At 38.2% G+C, this 13921-nt stretch overlaps 1 protein-coding gene across 4 annotated transcripts in view; it reads right to left on the bottom strand.

Annotated features, from left to right (window-relative positions):
• Positions 1-13921, bottom strand: part of AP2A2 (adaptor related protein complex 2 subunit alpha 2) — a 45566-nt gene that overhangs the window by 14245 nt on the left and 17400 nt on the right. For 2 of the 4 annotated variants that reach the window (XM_053945229.1, XM_053945231.1), the window contains exons 3-12: positions 9760-9902; positions 8944-9137; positions 6886-7015; positions 5818-5919; positions 4413-4521; positions 3765-3915; positions 3207-3375; positions 1950-2087; positions 529-711; positions 99-196 (exon numbers count right to left, since the gene is read on the bottom strand). In XM_053945229.1, the coding sequence (XP_053801204.1) occupies positions 99-196; positions 529-711; positions 1950-2087; positions 3207-3375; positions 3765-3915; positions 4413-4521; positions 5818-5919; positions 6886-7015; positions 8944-9137; positions 9760-9902 (1417 nt within the window). The remainder of the gene's footprint in view (positions 1-98; positions 197-528; positions 712-1949; positions 2088-3206; positions 3376-3764; positions 3916-4412; positions 4522-5817; positions 5920-6885; positions 7016-8943; positions 9138-9759; positions 9903-13921) is intronic. The other 2 variants (XM_053945230.1, XM_053945232.1) reach the window with 1 other exon arrangement.

The following is a 13921-nucleotide window of genomic DNA, read 5'->3' as shown; positions in this document are numbered from 1 at the left end:
GCTGAATAATTTGTTAACTAGCCTTTAGAAATGCTAGGAATTAAATTGTTCACAGAAAGCATTACTACTCCAATTCAGTATTTTAGAAGGTGTTTTACCTTGATCTTGGATCACCTGCTATCAGATTTCCAAATTCTCCCAAGATGTAGCCACCTACTTTTACAAGATTCTCGTGGCATGCTGGAGCTTGAAGGGCCTGTAACACATTAATAATCATTGATATGCAATGTACAAAAAGAATCTCTTTTCTGTCACTTCCATTCCCAGTTTTCTCATCTACTTTCCTGCAAGAGCAGACTACAGATCTAGGCACTATAGAGTACTTATGAGAAAAACATGATGGTGGTATGATTTCAGAGAAGACTCTAATGTGAGTATTAGTTGATTAAGAGCATTCTTAGGCCCATCTAGCAGTACTCTGGACTTTTGATGACAGATAGAGCTCCTTAAGTTTCCCTTGTTGCATCATGTGCTGCTTCCTTAATTCTCAGCTCATTTTGAATGGGAATTGAAAACAGTTACTCTCACCTCAAAAACAGTCTTTGCTGCATATCCTTGCACATCATCCCTGTTGATGACAATCTGAATAACTCGGTACCACACTTCTTCACTGACATAGTCACCAGCAATGCGAATCAGATTCAGGATTGTATCCACATACCACGTGTAATCCACTGCATACTTCTCAGCTAGAATTGCAACCTTCAGAACCTGAGCACACAAAAGAGAACACAGAAGGCTGACTAGCTTTTACTATGAGCTGTATACACCTGGTGATGCCCTGCACTGGCCCAGAAGCCTCAGTTTCAAGTGCATGAGCTTGTTCATTTGTTCCCACAGCCAAGGTGAAAGGTGAACATTGAAATGCTGTGCCAGAATACAGCAGTTGCCGGGCACATATTGCTTTGCCCATAATGCATTCAAATATGTTGTATCTTTGTGACTTTCCAATTGTGTACCTAAGTGATTAAGAGCAATTTATAGAACATTTTTGTTTGCTATAAAAACACCATCTAAACTACCATTGAGACAGGATCAAATAGGAAATTGGAAACCTCTCAAAAAAAGGCAAAAGCAAACTCAAGATAGCAGAGGCAAATAGAGTCACCAAAGCACAGCTGACTTCTTCAGGTCATACTCAGATTTCTGCATCCTGAAGCAAACAATCAGCTTCAGGGGAGACCCCTCACAATTTATTATCAGTTGCATTTACTAGTCTTAAAAAAATAGGTCAGTATAAGGGAACAGAATGAAATTCTCTCTCTGCCAAGTCAGGGGACATTGCCAACAGCAAACAGACAGCACAAGAGGTAAATCAACAAACAATGTATTCCACATTCACTTCTCCAACCAAGGAACATCAGCACCTAACTAAACTAAATAACTAAGTACAAGTTTTGTTTACTGTCCTAAAAAGGTTGAAGTTGAGCATTTCAACTTTTATCCTACTGGTAGGAAGGGGAAAGATATCAGGCCTCTTAGCTGATTAGAAGGTATTGGTTTTGGGAACCCTTAGACTGAACATTCTCAGAGCATACAAAGTTCTACCTACAAATAAGCATTTACCACAAATTTTTGAAGCTACTGGACAATTGACTAGAGTGGGACCTAGCCCTCAGATATAGAGAATGTGTTGGTGGCTCACATATAAAATTCACTTTGCTTTCTATATGTGCTGTACCAAGAACAAGATCAGCTTTTAAAATTCTTAAGTTTCCAAAGTTCCCCCCTGCTCCCTGGATTAGCTTAAATTAAATTCTTCACTATTAGACTACAAAGTTAGGACTTTTTTGTTTGTTTGTTTTAGTAGTTTTCTCTGGGTTTTTTTTTAAGACACCATGAAAAGCAATCTCTATCACAGACTATGAAGCATCCTAATCAATAAATGATACTTAGGGTACCAAATCCAGCTATGAAACAAGTATTTAAGAAAAACATCAATAGCTTACAATTTCTTCTCTAATGGAATAATCAGCAGTCTCCAGGTAATTGAGCATTTCAGCCACAATCTGCTGGGCATTGCTTCGGTCACACATTGCATACAGGAGATCTACAGCTCTTTGTCGTACACTTACATCTCTTTCAGTCTGCAAAAAGACACAGAGTCAAAGGTCAAGATGATTTCATCTTTGTTTGGAAAGTACATGCAGCTTAAGAGATGAAACTTAGTATTATACACAGTCAAATTTAAAACAAATGAATTTGTATAATTTGTCAGATGCAGAATTAATTCAGATATACCCTTTATAGAAGCTGTGAGTTTCTTATACCACTTCTCACTTTCAGTCACCTAAGAAAAGCTCAGTGGAGGAGACTCAGACAGCTTCCTTCTTTTAAATACTATCACAAAAATTCAAATCATCAGGTTTTGTTTCTGTAGCATACTTATTCAAATCTGTGCAGGTGCTGAAAGAATGGAGGAGTTTGTACAGAACACCTCAGTACTAGGTAGAATAGGGTGGGTGAATTTGTGGTCCACTATGCACTGAGTAACTGGTACCAGTGGCTATAAATGCACGAATAACTGGCTGAAATTGTTAAATTGTTACCAGGCCAAGGAGCATTTAGCTATCTGCAGGTTTAGTGTCACCCATGCCTGTAACAACTGAAGTCCAGCTAGAACAAATACATAGTTTGAACTTAGACAAATGTATAAATATGCTACAGTACAAACTTGGAAGGAAACAAAGCATGTAAACATCCAAGTATGCAAGTAAATTTACATGCAAATCAATCTTACTCTTTTGATTTCTGCTTTGTCACATAAACAAGGCCTAGGATTCCATCTTTCTGGTTTCTGGTCTTTACAATTCTGCAGTGCAAGCTGATCTGCTCTACCACTCCCCATAAGCTATTACAGCAAAGAAACAGTGCCCAATACCCAGCATTCTCATTTTTAAACAGTTATACATCTTCAGCCTACACTTCAGCAGATAGCAGTGTTACAGGGGACAAAACTCCAGGTATCAGATTTACCAGCAAGTTGCAAAAATCAAGAAAATCTGACCTCTGTAATTGCCAGCACAGCAAGAATTTGCTGGATTGAGGTAAAAAAACTGAGGTAGACTTCAAAGAATAACTCATTTGGTCCCTAAGTATTATTAACTTAATTGGGGACAGGGAGCTTGGGGCAATGGGGGAGAGGGCATTGAGGCAGGGGAGAAGAAGACAACACTCAAAACCAGACCCCACACTTCAATATTTACCTTCAATGCATTGATAACTGTTTCTATGTGTGTTTTCACAGCCTCATGTGAGAACTCAGAGCTGGCAAGCGTGCACATGCTTTCCAGTGCTAGGTAACGCAAATTAGTTTCTCGGTGCTGCAAGAACTGACCTAGCTGGTTACAGGCACGGACTAGTAGGTTTGGCTCACTGCACAGAACAGGAGAGAAAGTGAAAGGGTTAAAAGCAACAGGTTTGAGAACACTCAATTCAGAATACTATTTCTGCAGCAGAGATTTCTTAAAATGCTTCAAAGTGTCTGCTAGAGTGCTTTGCTAGTGAAATGCAAATTCAGATACTGTGAGCAAATAATCTCTGTTGGATGAGAGCAGTGGGGTCAATACAAAACATCAAATAAAGAAGCAGCAAAACCCAAAGCTACACAGTTCATTAACACTGTTCAGTTACATTGCTGTGGTTGTGTTCCAATGTAGCAAGCAACTTTGTGTTCTTTTCCCCTTCACTCCCTCCCCCATTAAAATCTGATTAACTGTTCAAGACATAGCCCCTTTGATAACAGAAGTGTTGTCCCAGCTCACCTGTCATGATGTATAATTAAGCTTATTGCCTCAAACAGGACAGCATTCTTCGCATTCGAGTGTTGCACTTTCTTTGACTTTGGTGGCTCCTGTGCTTTGTTGAGGATGGTTTCCAGGCATTCTGTCAGACGGCCACGTACCGCAGGGTCTTCTGGAGAAGAATGAGCCATTGGACAACTTCATTTTGCTCCAAACCCTAAGCCCTACTTCAGGTTTTCCCCTGGCTAAATCTAAATTAATTAAACTATTCTGAGACATTAAAAACATTTACACTCCCCAACATACATGTGGGAAAAGAATTCCAAGTCACAGTTCTATCTGGGTGAGAACAAAAGCCAAACACAATCTGTACTACAACATACTTGGAGGCTTTAATACAGTTGATAGTATTAATGGATGTTTAAAATGGCAGCTGCCAATGATTTCTAAGATGCACACTGGTTAGACATTTTGTTAAAATCAAACAGAACATAACTCAAAAGGCCAAGTAGCTTAGAGCTACCAGAGACATTCAGGAGTACAAACTTCAGTATCTTTGCGTTAAGACAATGTGCTTGCACTCCAAGCTATGGTAACACTGCAATGCAGTAGCTCTTTGGAGCCAATGTACTGCATAATAGATGACCAGTGCTGTGATGTGCGCATTACCTGGAGGTGGATAGCACTGTAACAGCCTCAGAAGTTTCACAGATAGCCAGGGAGCAGGAACAAAGTAGTATGTGTAGTCCTGAAGGTCTGTTGATGCAGAAGTTACAATCTGTAAAACAAACAGCCAGCACGTCAGCTCCCACAGTTAATTGAGTCACAAGCATGAAAATGACCCAGAGAACACTGTAGGTCACCTCTGACAGAAGCTTAAAAAACTGTGTCACTAGCAAAGTCTAGTTCAGTAGATTGATTAGGTGTAAACTGCCATGCTATGAGTATACCACTGTAAATGCTAATAATGGAAATCCAGTTTTGTAGATACAGTAGTCTAGAAAGTCTCTTCTGAAAGCCTACTTGCTTTTTTAAAGAATGAAGACAACCATCTTGTAACATCAAACATTTAACCAGAAGTTTGACTTTCTCTGTTCTAGCAATTCACAGATTCAGTCAAGTCTGGTGGCTGCTGACAGGTGAGCCTACAATTCAAGTACAAGATGCTATGACAGACTGACCTAAAGCAGAAGGATCAACTAACACCTATAGTAACATCCATATAGCAAAGCAAAAAACAGGGTAGCACTCATAGAGGAGGTTTATATGCATAATGAAATGTGATAAGAATTAGATTAGATTACCCCTCTTCATAGGTTTATTTTACTCCTTTTATTCTAGGGTAACAATGAGTTTGGCACTATCTTTGCTCAAAATAATTCTACCTAATTCTTACTGCTCCATTATTTCATATTTGAAAAGAAAGTAAACAAGTAATTTGGGTATAAGACTGCATAAAACTGGGTGTCAAATACATTTGTGAAGTAACCGTCTCCCTAGTCTCTTTCCCCCTTCCAAAAGGAGGGGGAAAACAAAATCAAAACAGTGACATCAGTTTTCCAGCACAGAAATGTTAACTTACAGACATGTCTCTCCACTCCTCCTTGCCCCTGCTTAACCCCCTACATCATTTACAGAATATCAGATGCATATGATTATTAACTTAGCAGCAGCTCAAAAGAAGGAATAGGAATGCAGTCTTGTAAGAAGCTTAGATAAAGTTAAAGCTACAGACTCTATTTTTGAGAGGTTTGTGTGAAGCCTGTAGAATCAGTCTTTGATCCAACTATTCTTTGCTATTACAGCAACAAAGTGAGGATTACTATTTAGAGCACAGCAGGGATTAAACCAAGAAAGTTTGGGCAAGCCAATACAGCTTTCTGTCCTGGTACGCAACAAGCATTTAAAGAGGTTACCTGAAGCACCCACATGAAGTGACACTGAATCATCTTCACATTTCATGGTACAGTAAACTAATCTGACCCTAGAAAGCTGAACAGGAAGCTAACCTGATCTAGAAAGCTGAGTAAATTAATCAACAGTGAAGTATTATCAGGGTCATCATTGGACTCACTCTGCTTAATCTAGACACTGCCAAGGAGACTGAAGTCTTAAATTCTTCTGGGTTCTTCTGCGCCAAAGTGGTGATCAGACTTGTAGCGGCAGTAACCACACCCTAGGAAAAAACAAAACACAACACAAAAAAAAACATGTTCAATTTTGGATCAGTTTATGACACTGCCCATTAACACCTTTCAATTCAACAGTTTTTTAATATACAAAAAATATGGTTATCCCCATTACAGAGTCCTACATTAAAAAAACTCTCATTTGGCTAGCAGCTAGACTAATTACACACCTGCAGAATCCAACAGAATTTTCAACAGCATGATACTGCCATGCTTGCAGAGCATTTTATGCTATTTTTTGTATTAGCTTTGTCTCATGTTTGGATAGTACACCTAAAGTAAGAGAGCGGTATTAAAATTAAGCCTGGACACAAATTGTCTTATTATACAAGAGAAGCATGAGCAGAAGAAATTCAATGCAGCAGATCATCCAGGAAAGAATGCTTACAACCCAACATGAGGAGAGGGCTTTGTATAACACAAGCACTGGATATTACTACTGCAGACTAAAGCATTCATTACTGTTGAGGCATAGGTATTAATAGCCTTTTCATAAAGTAACTGGACTGTGGGAAAAACCAGGGTCTCCTTTCCAAAGCAAGAGGGTTTTTTAAGCATCAAAGTAAGAATGACATAGACACCACAGGACACAGAAGTCTAAGCAATGACAAATCAAGCCTTGAATCTTTAGTGCAGATCTAATCTTAAAAGGCCTAGGACGATTAATATTACACCTATGCAATGTGATTTAGTGTAACAAGGCATAAGATTAATTAATTTACAGCCAGAGGAAAAGACAAACTTGTACATACTATTCCTGTACCGACAATGAAAAGGTAAACAAAGCTTTATTAAAAATTAATAAATACAGCAAATAAAGGGAAACTCCTTCCATTTTCTTCCCAAAGCCACTTGCTTGAAAGACTCAAGCAGAAATAAATGCTGTTTTTAACAGCAGAAGTCACATCATTCTCTATACACTAGACCCAAGAAGCATAATGAGGCTGATTTACCAAGTGCTGGTCATTGAGGAGATGCACCACTCGAGATGTCCAGTCTCCCATGGGAACAAGGTCAGGAGAAGTTCTGTATAAACGCAGCAAGCATAAAGCAGCACTTTGCTTCACACTATCCATAGTGTCTCTGCAAGACATACATACTGATTTAAAATACTGTCGTTAAGGCACAGCAATACCTGCAGGACAGCTTTATGTCAGATTTCACACTGACTCAGCATCCCTGCCAGGCCGCATCTTTTCAACAGAAGTTCACTGAAGTCTTCTTATGCTGACGTATTTGTTCTTCTTAATTTTTCCAGTAAGTTTACTTAGTCAAGTTTTCAACTATTATAGAGGCGACAAGACATATGTAATGATTCTTTACAAACTGGAGTAGCATTTTACATCTTTTATGAGAACTGAAAGTTTCTCATCTGATCACAAGAACAAGCTTCTTCCAGGCTGACTGAAATCAGACAGTTCAGATATACTACCTTATGAATGTGATCAAAGCTGGATCTACTGATAGGTCCTGCATGTCAGATAGAAATCATGAACTACTCAACAGCTTCAGAACCTACAACTAGAATGTAAGGTGGCTCTCAACAAGCACACAACCCACAAATCTATTCACCTTGCCATCCCTGCTGCTGGCACAGAAATGGACTATTTTAAGAGTGGCAAGCAACTATTCTAGTTCAGTGAACTCCTTTTCACAAAGCTGTTGATTAAGCATTTTGTGTGATGCACAGACAACAGCTATAAAATGTACAGAGCACTACCAGTAAGAGTATTAAGAGGCAGTTTATAATGTGGTTAATCCTGGTTAAATGTTCAGAAACCTCTATATACCCAGTAGAAGTTCAGCCCAGCTATTCTTCATAAATTTATCAGTTTTCCATGAGATCAAGTTGTACCTCAGTTAAAAACCACAAACTATTCCTCCTGTCTCTAATTATATTTAAGCCAAGAGAGCTATGCTGAATTGGCAAATGTAACTGACAATGCTCACTCTGCCCAGGTCACTTAGACAGGACAGGCACACAAACATGTTTCATATATATTATCTTAGAAATGCAGAAGGCATGAGACCCTGAAGAGTGATCTCAGAAAACATAAACACAGCTCTAAGTTTAAACAACTGACCTGAAGGTGCTGTGCTCTGTTTGCAATTAGTGACCCCAAGTGAAACTTTTGGAATTTTTTAAGGCTATCTTATTAAAACCCCATGACTCATTACTGCAGTATTGTCCCCACCATGCTACATGGAGAACAGCACCTGGCAATGACAGTGGCCTGACACTTAGAGTATTAATACATTTCTTATGCCACATATCACTTTTTATATTAATGTAAGACAGTTACTTGTTATAAAAAGATCCATGCATATTCTAAAACATTTCATATCCATAAGAGCTTAAATGCACTGTTTGCACTTGGACATTTTAAGTTTTAAAATAAATTAGCCCTACAATCATAGGTCCAACTTTACATTGACTTAACTACAGTTTCAGACATTTGCCAGGTTTGTTTAGAAACTTTCAACTATACTAAAGTAAGAAAGTTGGTGGTCACTATTTGCCTTTTACATTAATTGCTCTTTACATGGTTAGTAGAGGAAGTAAGAAAACTCACAAATCAGTATTATCATGTTCCTTATGAAGTCAGTACATTTACATAAGAACTTCAGTTTATAACAAACTTTGTAGTATAAACATCTATTTAGGTCAATTTATTTCTTTTTTCATCAGGAGAGGTAAGGAAAGTAAAACGTATGTATTTCAGGGGTATTCAGTACCACAAAACAAAATAAAAACCAGTTCACAACAAGGTTGTAAAAGCCTATTCAAGACACCAAAAGTCTTAATTTCCATGTAGTCTTACACTCCTACAAGCAACTCCACACTCAGGCAAGTAAAAGCACCTGCAGGTATTGGAACTGTCATTATACTGCAAGCCCAGGGCTGTAGAGCCCAAACACGGATTAAGGTGCTGCAATGGAACCAAAAAGTAAGATGCAATTTGCCAAAAAGTATATTGGTCTTGTATTTGAAAGAGGCATGTCACACCTACCCAGCCACAAGAATTTTGGGAATTTCTCCAGCAAAAGCTTCTGCCATTTCCCGGCTGCCCACATTGGCAATGCAGTGCAGAGCAAGGCCCATGAAGGTGGGGTTCCGGCTGGCCAGGTCGTTCTTGATGGCATTGTTTATCAGGCGAATGAGCTCGCTGTTGGAGTTCACCAGCACGGAGATGAACAGATAGCCCTGTGAGTCACAACATGGAAAATCTATTTTAGCTGACTTCATTTATTGTGGCATTAACAGGAAATACGATTTCTTTGACAGATACACTTTTCTCCAATACCATATGGGCAGAAATGGGTATTTAGACAGAGTGAAGGCTAGAAAGATTAAGTGAATTAAACAAAAATTAATAAGTTCAGTGTTACCCTGACTATCTGGTTTTAAGTGTTTTCTCAGTCTATTCTGGCATATACTCAAAAGATTGTTTTAGATGAATGGAGACTAATCAAGATTTTGGCTTATTATTCAAATACTAATAAGCTACATGCACCTGATAAACACAGCCTTACCTAGAGAGATGGAAAGAGACATTCAGAAAATTAAAAGGTTACTTACATTTTAATGCAAGACTCAAGGCAGTTTCTTAACAAGGGTAATGATTTTATGCAGAACGCATATTTTTTTGCAACTAATTCAAGACTCCCTGTGCACAAAGGTGTTTAGATTTCAGAATCATCCCTAGCGCTAAAATAAGGCTTTAAGCCAGGGCAGGGGGAATTAAGGAAAATTCTTTACAGACTCCACAGCTGAGGCAGGATATTAGATTGACCAGTTTATCTTTTTTAGAGCTCAAGTTACTCACAATTTGTTTCTCTGTATATCTATTGGAACTGAGCAGGTTTACAGCCTCCATGTGACCAAAGTCTATGTCATGCCCCAGCAGAAAGATGAAGAGCAGTTTGCAGACATATTTTTTCTTACTGTAACCATCCAGAGCCTTGTCACCTGAAAAGCAATGAAACAAACAACAATTAAGTCTATGTTGAGCTTTTACCTTGGTTACTTAGTGATAATTCCATCTACCATTATCTATATCCTAAAGGATGGTGATGAAAGGATAGTCAAGAAATAATGCTATCATCTAGTCCGTGAAGTATCCTGCAGTGTCCTTGGAGTATGTTCTTACTAAGAGGCAGCACATCCATGTCTGCTTTTGATTTTCCTGCTTAGGTTAAGGACATTTATGTCTTCTATATACGTTCTCCTCTTAAACCAATTATCAAACCTTTATCTCAGTGAAAGTGTTAACATACTTTTCCAAGTGCACCACTGTAGAGAACTCAATAGCAAAAAAAAACCCAAAAAAACCCAAAAAAAACAAAAACCAAAAAAACCCCAAAAAAAACCAAAGCAAAACAACAAAAAAAAAAAAAAAAAAAAAAAAAAAAACAAAAAAAAAAAACAAAAAAAAAAAAAAAACCACAAAAAAAAACCACAAAAAACAAAACACCCAGCAAGTTGTTTTACAAAGATCAGGTCACAATGGTCTATCCCAAAGACTCAAAGAAACATATGAAATGAGATTACCATGAGAATTTTAAACTTTTTGTAAAATGAAAGTATTCACAGGTGTTCCAGTTTCAGAAGAAAAATGCACTCTAAATAGATTAGGCCATATGTTGCAGTACTGCTGATTTTAGAAGCTTGCAGAAGCAACATGGAGCAGTGCAGCTTCCAGTTCATCGGGAGACCATTGCTTTTCCTGAAGGGAAGAGCTACACATGAACATAACACTTTCTGTGTTACATCCTCTCCCTACCTCAAATCGGGAAATAAAGAGGTATCCAGTAAATCAGGAAATATAAAGGGGTATCCAGTAAATCAGGCATGACTGACTGCTGGGTAGCAAAATTCTGATATATACTGCTGCCTAAGAGACTATATAAGCTCTTTCACCTCAGCATTCTGGGCCTGGAATAACTGATCTGTCACATCAAGTGTGTATTCCTTAGCGATGGGCAAGTTCAGCCAGAACAGCGCTGCATACACTAAAGCTTCAATAAGATATCCCTTACTCATTGCCCTTGCCAATAAGAGCTCTAAGCTTCCTTTTTATTTTATATTTAGCTGCCTATTACATAAATCTGAAGTTAAAAAAGAATCTTAATAGTACAGATGTTGCTCCTTCTTCCTTCTCATGAAGTGATACAGAAGCATATTAAATTTGCCAGGCCACATGAATCTACAGCTCCACTGGATTTCACACTACATTCACAGACTGGATAAAAAACAAGGAAACATTACCACTACTAAACTTACAGTTAGTGAAGGAATGAAGACTACCAGCTCTGTGTGAGGACATGTAACAGTGAACCAACAGAAAGCATACCAGCCCACTGAAGTACATGATGATAAAAGGTTATGTCTACAGGCTGCAACTATGCGTTTTGGGGTTACTTTCTATTTCGACCCTAAAAATTCTTCTATTTAATCTTATTTCCACTGAGATAAATTTAAACAAACCACTGCTATTTTAATGCAGACAATTATACCCTTCTAATTTGGGTTTTTAGGCACCCGTTGATTTTTTTTAACTGGCACAGAGTGCATCAATTGCCAACAAAAAGCTTCATCTTAAAGCTATTTTTATGTTGTGAAAAGAGGAGTTGTCTTCAGGTCCATACTACAGAAGCCAATATAGGTCACATTTTGCTTCAATATAGGAGGCAGCACTACTAAAGATACCCATGGCAGTGAAATTCTGCTGTACTAAATCCTGTAAGCATCCTCTGACAACAGCCAGCTCTGCAGAAAGCTATCTAAAGACATGTTTTCTTCAAGCCACTTTTACAGTTTGCTGCTATAAGGCTCTTTTCCTGCTGAGTCAGCAAACAAATATAGGGAATTTTGCTCTCCTAGATTTGGAATTACTGTCAGAAGAACCAGAGTGAAACATGCAGTGAGAAATATTTTTCCCCTTCTTTGGAAGCAATATGGCCAGAGGAAAGAGAAGATACTCAACCATGTCTGCTTATCTGCTGTGACCTCCAAACTGTCCTGTTAGCAACAGTAGAGTATTCTGCATAAATACTTCCTGTTATGCTATTTTCCCAATGAAATGGCATTCAAGAGCAGAAGCTTCTTCCTATCCCACCATGGCAGAGAGATGCAGATCAAAGATAACTTTCCTTAGGAGAGGCAAGGGAAAAAACCCAAAAACAAAACACAGGAAAAGGCAGCATCAGCTTTAGTTTTCTAGTATTTTTTCAGCTGCTTAGGAAGAGTTTCTAGAAACTCTTAAGATTTGATTTTAATTGATCATCTACATGAGACCCAGAAGGAAAAGAAATAATCAGTGAATAAACCAGTGGGTCTTTACATTACCTAGCAACAAAAACCACTCCAACTCCTGACAATCCAGCTATTCTAGGGGACCAATGTATGGAACAGGTGATGTGCAATACCATTAACAGATACTACTGCGACTCACAGAAGGGGGCACTAAATAAGCTGAATCCATTTTAGTCAGTCTAACTCTATTGGCCAAGTTCTACATAACTGAGGACTTACTATGGTATTGGATAGCATTAATGTCATTAGTTGCTTCTCTGAGATTCAGATATAGCAACAGACATCAAAAAGTAGCTTTCACATGGACTTCACCACAAGTGAAGACAACCCAGCCATCTCCAAAACCGAATTCCCAGCAGGCCAAGAGGCTGAACTGCAGCTGCCTGTTAGTGTATAATCCATCAGCTATATACAAAAGTATTAAATCTAATCTCTTATATTCTTAAATGACTGGTGTTGACTCTGTGATACCAGAAGGGAAGAGGGAGTATAGAATGCTGCAACCCAATTGCTGAACGAAGAACATGAGGCATGAAAATATGTCTACTTTGAACCACATCAACTTTCACAACAAACTATTTATCAGAGATTGGCAATTCCTTTTTTAGGTTTAGGACCCAGCTATTTAAAACATTATATCCTTCCAAGATGCCAGTACTTTAAGAGCTCAGATTAGCAAGGTCCTTGGATCTCAGGGTATTTGAAGAATTTTTGACAGAAGCTACACCATGGAATCAAGCACAAAACATATCACCATCCTACTAACAAGCAGCTTCCTTCTCCACCATGTGGTATCAAAGAAAAATATTGTAAAATCAGTACCTGAAACACCTTTTCTGAAGACAGAAAAAATGCTACACTGACTGCTTTCAAAAGCTCCTGTTTCTGTATACAGAAGTGAAGGCAATGCAAGAGTTCTCAGGCAAAAAGAAGTTTATAAACTTGGTGAAATTAGAGTTCCTACAGCCCTTCTTCAAAGTCTTATTACTTCCCAGCAATAACAGAATATCAGGGGTTTTAAAAATTTTTATTATTTGATTATCTGAGCAATTTGAAAAAAAGAGGACTTCAGTCAAAGGTCTCACAAGAGTTGTCTAACTCTAACTGTCTTTTGAAGAAGTCTGTGACTCTGATTCTTATTGAAATTTTACCTATTCCACTCCTTTCCATGTCGCATTTATGAAGAGTTCTGAAGGTTCTATTTCAAACGTTACTAACAAGTCTCATTGCTTAAGTATGTGCCAAAATAGTACAGCTTCCCCCAGTCCCAAGCAAACATCCAAACAAGAGCAGAAGGAAATGTCACATGCTCTGTTATCTTTATTGCAATACACAATCATTTCTTTTAACTCAGCTCATTTCCAAATGCTTTCGGGAACATTTGCAAGTGCTGCAAATCAAGTCAGCAGAAACAGGAAGGATTCACAATACAAGTCAGCAGGTTTTGAGCACAGTGGGCATTTCAAAGGCTACTTGCTTTTCCTGAAAAATTTATTATTTATTTGGCTAAGAAAGAAATTAACAGCTGATTAACAATGAGTACTATTAAGAAATAATTACTACTTCCAAATTTCTGTTTATCACCTCCCCAGCATTTGAACAGAGAAATTTGATTTTCCTTGCTCATACATTATCTTCCACACAGCCCTCTGAAAAGAAATAAGGCAAGAAAG

Source organism: Vidua chalybeata, chromosome 6, assembly GCF_026979565.1.
Source record: "Vidua chalybeata isolate OUT-0048 chromosome 6, bVidCha1 merged haplotype, whole genome shotgun sequence".
NCBI classification, from domain to species: Eukaryota; Metazoa; Chordata; class Aves; order Passeriformes; family Viduidae; genus Vidua; species Vidua chalybeata.
Note: the sequence above shows the minus strand (reverse complement) of the source record. Positions and strands in the feature narration are given on the sequence as shown.